Source organism: Neofelis nebulosa, chromosome 8 (genome assembly GCF_028018385.1).
Source record: "Neofelis nebulosa isolate mNeoNeb1 chromosome 8, mNeoNeb1.pri, whole genome shotgun sequence".
NCBI lineage: Eukaryota > Metazoa > Chordata > Mammalia > Carnivora > Felidae > Neofelis > Neofelis nebulosa.
The window spans coordinates 64,522,087-64,531,394 of NC_080789.1; the positions used below are offsets into that span (position 1 = coordinate 64,522,087).

At 47.0% G+C, this 9,308-nt stretch overlaps 1 protein-coding gene across 4 annotated transcripts in view; it reads left to right on the forward strand.

The window, feature by feature from the left end:
- BIN2 (bridging integrator 2) overlaps positions 1 to 7,578 on the forward strand; it is a 34,348-nt gene extending 26,770 nt beyond the window's left edge. For 2 of the 4 annotated variants that reach the window (XM_058742755.1, XM_058742757.1), the window contains exons 10-13: positions 1,828 to 2,548; positions 4,745 to 4,825; positions 6,198 to 6,269; positions 7,077 to 7,578. In XM_058742755.1, the coding sequence (XP_058598738.1) occupies positions 1,828 to 2,548; positions 4,745 to 4,825; positions 6,198 to 6,269; positions 7,077 to 7,100 (898 nt within the window). In that variant the 3' untranslated portion in view covers positions 7,101 to 7,578. The remainder of the gene's footprint in view (positions 1 to 1,827; positions 2,549 to 4,744; positions 4,826 to 6,197; positions 6,270 to 7,076) is intronic. The other 2 variants (XM_058742756.1, XM_058742758.1) reach the window with 2 other exon arrangements.
- The last annotated feature ends 1,730 nt before the right edge of the window (positions 7,579 to 9,308 follow it).

The window sequence follows — 9,308 nt, forward strand, 5'->3', positions numbered from 1 at the left end:
CATGGAGACAAGGAACAATATAAGCTTGCACACATAAGTACTCAATGAGACCAGTAGGAATTCCAGAGAAGTAAGTATCTGCCATTGCAGGGATGGTCAGGGTAGACTTTTAAAGGAGGTGGTGAAACTGATCTTGGGACTTAAAAGAAGCATCAGGCTCACATTTGTTATTTGTATTATCCATTTAGCAGTCTGTTACAGCAATTTGTTTAGTGATTACAAATCATCACTAAAGGGTCAATGTAGATTTCCTAGACGAATTCCCTTTTTGCTCCAAAAATTCTGTTTCTCCATTTCTCAGCATTTAGAGACAGAATTCTCTGTAATGGTCCATTTGTCTGAAACTTACTATCACGGACACCAAGATGTCCCAGAACCTCGTAGGGAAATGTGGTTTTTTTCTGGCTATGTCCTGGGCCTCTAAAGCTACTGACCCTAGAATGTCAGTGTTAGAAATAACCTCTGTCGCTCAGCTTATTATCTCACGTCAGAAACTCCCACAAGGCCAGAACGAAGTTTTTCTCTTTCTCTGCCTATTCCCATCTCCCATCCTTGTGCCAACATAATTGGTATCTGTCGAGTAAATATCTGTGGGTTGCTTAATCAGTTTGTAGACAGTACATAGGAGGCCCCTGAGGTGAGGAGGACTCAAGCTAACGTTGGCCATACAAGCACTCGGCACCGTATCCGGCCTACTGAATACGTAGAGTCAGTTTTCATTATTCATGGTCATTGTGTTCCATAAAGTCACCGTGACCACTGGATTAGCGAATACTCAACCATTACTCCTAAGGGAGACACGGAGTTAGGTTCCCATAAGACCCCACTCCTAGCATTTTCATCAGCCAATCAGTACGTAACCTTGTCTTCTTGTGTGTGTTTCTTTGAAAGACACCTTGTTGTTGACTCCTAGCCCACAACACCATAACTCCTCCCTGAGGGAAGCTTATCTGACAGGCATTTTTTCCTCTGTGAGGCACATCACAGTCGTCTCGCTCTAAGCACTTTACTGCTATACTTGGGAGGCCATTCTAACAGCAAAATCACCAACGAAAAGCACACTGTGAGAGACATGGCAAAAAGGACATGTTTGCGGTTGTAAGAGCTGAAACCAGGCGGAGGGTTGCCTGGTTAGACCTTGGCTGGGAAAGTGCCCTTCAGGCACCCACTTTTCAAAGCTCGCGTCGTGTCTGTGGCTGGCTGCAAAAGAAAGCATCGTGAGTGTTCATTTTGGAGTTACAAATCAATTTTGGGGACCAGGTGAATTTGCAAATAGAGAGTCCACAAGAATCAACTGTGTATCACCTGTGAATCTTTTCCCCAGAGAAAACATCCTGTCAGCATTTTGCTATGTTTCTTTCCAGTCTTGCTTTCTGTATATATTTTTTTATGTAATTGAGATCGTGATATATATACCATGTTATAGCCTCTTTTGCACTATATAACAGAAGCATTATCGCAAAGTATACAAGCTTTCTCATGTCTTAAATTTTTTTAATGTTTTTGAAGGAGAGAGAGACAGACAGAGCATGAGTGGGGGGAGGAGCAGAGAGAGAGGGAGACACAGAATCCGAAGCAGGCTCCAGGCTCTGAGCTGTCAGCACAGAGCCCGATGCGGGGCTCGAACTCACAAACCGTGAGATCATGACCTGAGCCGAAGTCAGTTGCTCAACCGACTGAGCCACCCTGGCGTCCCCAAGCTTTCCCATATCTTAGATGGCTTTGTTCTATTTTCTTATGATGTGCATGCATCATTATTTACGTGGGGGTATTTAGGTTGCTTCCAGGTCTCAGCTCTTCTGAATCTGAACGCTCTTACTTTTTTAGCAGCAGCAGACGCTCTTTAGTCATCTCTTCCCCAGTTCGAACATCCGCAGTCTCCAGCCCTCTCACCCCACCTACCAGTCCCTCCGCGCTTTCTTTGAAGAATGAAGGGGACTCCATCTCAGCAAGTGAAGAAGAGCTGGCATCTGATCTGGCCCCGCGAGAAGATGATGCTGAGATTAAAGAGCCCTTAAAAGACCAGGAAGAAGAAGTGGAAGAGTCTGAAGCTAGCTCCTCCGAGGAGGAAGAGCCTCTGCCAGCTTGCAACGGCCCCACCCAGGCCCAGCCCTCTCCCACCATTGAGGACGGCAAGTCCCAAGAGGAAGCGCTCCCTGGCTCCCCATCTCCATCACCAGGCGGACCCCTTCTCCCTTCAGAACAGCCCTCATCTCCCCCAGAAGTGGTCCTCCGAACCCGCACCTCAAGTGAAGGGTCCGAACAACCGAAGAAGAGAGCCCCTGTCCAGAGGACCTCCGCACCTCCTAATAGGCCGCCTCCGCCCAGAGCCACTCCCAGCCCCAGGCACTCCTTGGGGAACCTCCCCTCCAGCCCTCCAGCCTCTGAACAGGGCTCGCCCACCAGTCCTAGGGCCCTCTTGGAGGCTTCTCCTGACCCCCAGCCACCAGAGAAGCCAGTAAGAACTCCTGAGGCCAGAGAAAAGGAGAACATCAGCAATCTGAACCCAGAAGAACTTTGTACTTCCCCTACCTTGATGTCCTCTGAGGTGAGATTGGGTCTGGTTGAGTCTTTATTCCCTTTTACATCCTCCATGTAGATCACCTTTATTACAGTCAGCTTGCCCCAGGTGATAAGATCTTCTGTCATTAGGTTACAGTTTCGAGGATATTCTCGGACACCTTTTTGGTCCTGGGCATCGTTTCACAGATTCATAGCGACTAATCTAGTGACCTGTACTCTCAGGGTGGTTGACTTCTGCAAAGGGCTTATCTCTCATATTATTATTATTGTTATGAACAGATTCTTATTCATTTCTTTCTTTTGCTCCCAAGTTCTGGGAGTTCCCAACGTAAAGAATCTACAACGGGGCTCCTGGGTGGCTCAGTCGGTTAAGGGTCCATCTTCGGCTCAGGTCATGATCTCAAAGTTTGTGGGTTCGAGCCCTGTGTCAGGCTCCGTGCTGACAGCTCAGAGCCTGGAGCCTGCTTCAGATTCTGTGTCTCCTTCTCTCTCTGTTCTTCCCCTTCTCACACTCTGTCTCTCTCTCTCAAAAATAAATAAAGATTAAAAAAAAAATTTTTTTTAAAGAAAAAGAATCTACAACTGGCACCCTGAGCTTTACATTTTTTAGTAGGGACAGGGAGGAGGGTCTCATTCCAGTTCATCATACTTGTGACTACAGTAAGAAAAATGGCATCTGCAAATTTCCAAGGTGCATCTTCTGTGATGAGAGAGGCGTAGAAGAAGGAACTCACAGGGGAAAGTCAGGCAAAAGGGATGGTCTTTTGAAAGGTGAGGATATGGATGAGAAAAGGATTGTGTTAAAATAGAGGCAGAGACCTGTGGAGAGCGACCAGTTCTGCAAAGGATTTGGAAATCAAGTTGTATTCTATTCAAATTACATGGAAAGGCTACATCATACCAAAGAGAGATTTGACTTGTTCTATGAGATTTCTGAGGGCAGAACTGTGTGTAATTTTTTTTTCAAGTACATTTTGGATCAATATAAGGTAAACATTCAGTGATTAGCTCTGCTAAAAAATGATATGGAGGGGCGCCTGGGTGGCTTGGGCGGTTAAGCGTCTGACTTCAGCTCAGGTCATGATCTCACGGTCCGTGAGTTCGAGCCCCGCATCGGGCTCTGTGCTGACAGCTCAGAGCCTGGAGCCTGTTTCAGATTCTGTGTCTCCCTCTCTCTCTGCCCCTCCCCTGTTCATGCTCTGTCTCTTTCTGTCTCAAAAATAAATAAACGTTAAAAAAAAAAATTTTTTTTTTAATGATATGGAAAACCCATTTCAAATATAGGGAGAAGGAAGCACAGGGACTTCCAAAAACCAAAATAGGATAGGCCACCTTGAGAAATAGCCCCCGTCCCTTGCTGTTGAAAGCTAAGAATATAGGATCACCTATCAGGTGCATTATAGAGAAGATTATGGTGAGACACCTCACTAGATGGCACCGAGATTCATTCATTCATTCATTCCATAATTACTTACTGAGTCCCTGCTATGTGCCAGGCACTCTTCTAGGAGGTGGGATATTACAGTGAGCAAAACACAAAATTCTCTGCCTTCCTGCATCTTACATTCTAGTGGCTAGGGGGTGGGGAGAATAAGGGAGATAGGCAAGAAACGATAAATAAGTAAAATTATAATTTAGTGTTGATAAGAGATCTAGAGAGAAAGTAAGTAGGGGAAGGCACAGGGAGCGAAGGCTAAATTGGAGGTTTTTTTTAAAAAATTTTTTTAATGTTTACTTATTTTTGAGAGACAGAGCATGAGTGGGGGAGGAGCAGAGAGAGGGAGACACAGAATCCAAAGCAGGCTCCAGGCTCCGGGCTGTCAGCAACAGAACCCGACACGGGGCTCAAACCCAGGAGCCGTGAGATCATGCCGTGAGCCGAAGTCAGGCGCTCAACTGACTGAGCCACCCAGGCGCCCCGGCTAAATTGCAGTTTTAAACGGTGTGGTCAAAGGAAACATTTGGGCAATGAAGGAGGCCGGGGCATGAGCCACGTGGATATCTGGGAGTCTGAGATTCCTGGTGCCCCTCGGTTCACACCACCCCGTGACTGCCTGTGCCTCACTGAGGGCTGACCAGGCTACCTTGAGAGCCTCCTGGTATCTGGACATAGGCACCATGCCAGTACTGTGGGCACCAGCTAACAGACAAAGCATCCAGGGTGGCATCCAGGGTGTGAAGGCGTGGGACTTCCTCATACATTGTCCGCTTTGATCCACAGGTTTTTTCAGAGTCTGACAAGGCAAAGAAGATAGAAGACAAGGAAGAGAACAAGAAGCTGGGCTTTGCCGACTCCCCTGAGGTACTAACATCTAAGTCGTCAACGCCCTTATGCCCTCGGTCTTGATCCACGTGAGGCACTGAAGGTCCTAACGGGGCAAGATCTAGAACTTGCCCCTTGTTGGCTTCTCGTGTGAGGAAGCTATGCTGACTGGGAGAAATAGGCATGACTTGTGGACAGTGAATAAGTGCAGGCTAACCGTGGGATTTTGAACGGGTAAAGTGTAGCCACTTTTCACTTGTCTGCACCACAAAGAGCAATTCAATGGCATGGAAGGTCCAAGATCAATTTAAGTGTGACTGTAACATATTACATGATTTTGGCATGGGGTCAGCAATAGAATGGCCTCTTTGGCTCTGGAGGATAAAACAGGTTTGCCTCTTTGGAGTAATCTTATTGGAGGGGCGATTATAGGGGCTGAGATGCTGTCTATTTTTGAGGAATGCGCTAGTAACACTGTCCTCCTTGGGAAAGAGATATAGGACGCAACCTGCTCCCCGCTCCTCCCCTCCTTATGTTTGAGATTTATAGTATTTCCTTACTCCCAGCCTCTCCTGGGGGATTGCTCAGTCTTCAGCTAAGGAGGCATATTTTTGCTTAATCGCCTGAGAGAGAATGAAGGTTCTCTGAAAGAATAGTACTTTTCTGGGAGGCAGTATTACCTTTGGGGTAATTCACAGCCTGGAACTGGAGGAGGGAAGAAGAAGAAGAAAGATCCCTGAAAGGAGAAACCACAGACTTCCAAGTGGCTGTCCCAGACTGTTAGAAGTTGGTCCTGCTTTTCGAGCGGGTGAATTTTATAGTGTGTAGGTTAAATTTCAATGAAAAAAATACATTCACTCCAAACCTTAGAATGCCAAGGTCTCCCCCTGGCTTAGCAGTTCCTGGACAGGGCTTTCCGTACCTTGGGTTCCCATCTCAGAACCCAGAACTTTTCCCCAAAGAAACCATCATGCCACTTGGCCTTTCCAAACCGGCACAGCCGACGATCATCTCAGCGTGAGAGCCGCAGTGCATTCTCAAGGAGGGTTAGTCTAAAAGTGGTGGGTAGTGTTTTTAAGACCTACATTTATACCCTCCTAGACTCCCACATAGATTTATATACAGATGCATGTCACACGGATCACACAGTGTCTGATCAGGGAGACAACGGGAGTCCCAAGACCTGGTTTCCTGTCATTTCACCTTTGAATCTGGGTCTCTTGATCTGTAACACAGCATGACAGTAAAGCCTTCCCTGATGCTCTCAGGCCATAGTGAAACAACACTGTACGTTTGCCCTTTGTGTTGTCTTTGCCACTTGTAAAGTGTAGGGCACAGAAGACCCTTCTAAGCTGGGGAGAGGCTGGGGAGGTGGATCCACCTCTTACCAGCAGAACTCTTCTTTTTGTAGAGCCCAGATCAGCTTCACGTCTCCGCAGTTCCAGAAGAGAGCGATGTCATGGCACCTGAGCCTCAAGAAGAGGTAAGGAGGCCAGATCCACAGAATGGGATGAGTGGGAAGATTGGGCATTAGGGGTGAACAGAGGTTTGGTTACAGTCTGGATACCTCACCGTGGGCTACAGGGGGAAGCCAGCAGTGAACAGTATCCTCCGGGCAAAGTCAGGCAGGTGGGAGCCAGAGGAACCAAGAATAACCTGGGCCTTTGTGGTTTCTGTGCCCATTTCCTAGCCCTTGACCTTGAACCTTTGGACCTCTCGCCGTAGCCTTATCTCCTAAATATGTGTTTAGTTGTATGGGAACTTATTTCAAAAATGAGTTGAGATATATATAAAAGGCACACAAAAAGGTAAATACGTACACATGCACAGTATACTCAGAAGTATATTAGTAACCATGACATAAAATGGAGCCATGAACTAGGGAAAGACAAAAAAGCATTCTATAAAATAAAAGTACCGAGGGTGGACCACAAAGGTGGTTGCAACACTTTCTAACATCCAAGGAGAAGAGGAAAACATGATCAGCTCATTTAGTTCGTGCTGCCCACTCCTCAAGAGAGCAACAGCTCTTGTTACTAAGATGAAAAGAAGTTTCCCCGGTGAGTCCTCGTAAAGAGATGGCAAATGATGCGATGAACAGTGTCTGCACCCAGTCTTTACAGTAATCCCAGCAACCAGTTTTACATCGCCTCCCTGGGTACAGCTCAGTACCTTACAAGAAATACAATTTGCTAGAAGCAAACTGAGCTCCTCCACCCCCTCCTCCCCGGGAGTGGTTGGTGAGAGGGCAGGTCGGCATCTAACCCAATCACCTTTGTTTGTTCTCCAGGTAACTACAGTGCAAAATGACTAACTCTGAAGAGATACTGCCGAGCTACCCCCCCCCCCCCCCCCCCCGCAGCACACACCTCCCCAAGAAGCTCCTCAGCTCAAGGGTACAGGTCAGAGGGACTTAAGATCTAGCATTCATTTTTAGGTTCTTCACCCGTGTGAATGCTGATGGTCTCTAAAGATCTAGCATTAATGGGGGCTGAGGAGCAGACTTAGGGGAGGGAGGGAGGCAGGCTTGGGAGAAGAAACCATTAGACTCGGGGAGTATTTAACTCAGGCTTTAGCATTGTCAGAATAAGAAGACTTTATATGTTAATTAAAGTAGGCGGAAAATGACCATAAATTAGCAAAAGCATCTATAGACACAGACACGTCTGCACAGAGACCCATAACCACACGTACTTAGAGAACAGCGGACATATCTTTGACTCACCACTCATTGGCAAGACCTCGAGCCAGAAGAACAGATTTGCAGACAATAAATAAAAGTATTATTCGAACCGTGTGTGGATCCTTATTTTAACACAAAGTTGTTCCAGCCCAGCGCACTGTTCTCCGCTTAGGTCGTATTGCACGTACCCCTTGTTCAGAAAGCGTCAGTCCCATCCTTGACCCCCAGCTCGGTCAGAATGCTGCAGGGGGGCCACAGGTTCCTTTCCTCAATCCAGACGCTTTACTGCATGCCCTCCCTCACTTTCAGTTAATAAGCAAATGCCCTTGGAAAGGGGTTGCATTTTAGAGCTGTGTCTAGTGTTTACAATGTGGTCCTTGGCATAAATAAGCATCTGAAGGGCGCCTGGGTGGCTCGGTTGGTCGAGCGTCTGACTTCGGCTCAGGTCGTGATCTCATAGTTCATGAATTTGAGCCCCACGTTGGGCTCTGTGGAGCCTGCTTAGGATTCTCTCTCTGTCCCCGTCTCTGCCTCTCCCCCACTGGCTTGCATGCTCTTTTTCTCTCTCAAAAATAAATAAATAAACTTAAAAAAAAAAAAAAAGCATCTCAGCAGGATGGAAGAAGAAATGGAACTCTCGACAAAATATGATAATATAATGGAAACGGCATTGAATTTAGAATCCGAAATCCAGGATTCACATCCTATCGTTTACTTCTGTGAAAACATTAAAAACTCACTTCCACTTCCTGCCAGCCTAAAAACACACACTCCTACATCTTTGCTTTTGTGTCTGGGGTTATGGACAACAGCACAATTCAGTCATTCAGCAAGCATTTACTGAGTACCTACTCTGCACCAAGTACTGTACTAGGTACTAGACAAATAATGATGAGGGAAAAGCTAAAACTTTATAGAGACAGAATATTGATCAGGGAGCAGAATGGGCAGGATTTAGCAATGGGTTAGAGGAGGACACATGACTGAAGTTTTTCAGGAATTACTCTGGGTTAGGCTTGAGAGACAAGGATTTGGGGGTGCCATTCTCTGAAATGGTGACCTCGGAGGAAGGCCGTTGCCGCGTGCGGGTTCTCTGGTTGCAAACAACAAACGGCCACAATTGAGCAATAAAGAACACGTTGGAGGGGGCGGCACCTGGGTGGCTCAGTCGGCTAAGCATCCGACTTCGGCTCAGGTCATGATCGCATGGTTTGTGAGTTCAAGCTCCACATCAAAAACAAAAACACAACATTGGAGGGATATCAGGCAGCCCACAGAACCGAAAGAACAGGAAAGGACAAGAGCCAGCCCATGGGTGTCTGTGGCAGGAATGTGTGGACTGTCCTTTAGGGAGGACTCAGCCTCCACCACCTTCCGCCACTGTGTCCTTTCCAGACTCAGAGTGCCTGGAGAAAGAATCTGGCCCAGTTGATGGAGAGGCAGGTTAGCGTCTACGATGACAGGGAGACCAGTGGGGGTGGTGGGACGACGGGGCGGTGGTAATGAAGATGGATGACAAAGAAGCACAAGGACACTTTTAGAGCGATGGAAACATCCATGGTATTGTGATCGTTTAATGAGTACCCACACGCGTCAGAACTGATCAAAGTGTACGCTTTCTGCCTACAACCACGGGCTACAAGGAGCTCGAGAACTTTCAGGACCTTCCAGCAAATACGTCTGTTGGGGAGCTGGAAATCAGTGTTTGTATTTAGGAGTTTTCTAAGAGCTAATCCTGCTGATCTTATTTGAAAGCCTTCAAAAGGTCGCTCCTGCCAAAACAGACAAGAGGTTGCATGCTACCCTGTACAAGCCCTACTGCCTGTATGTTAACACCTC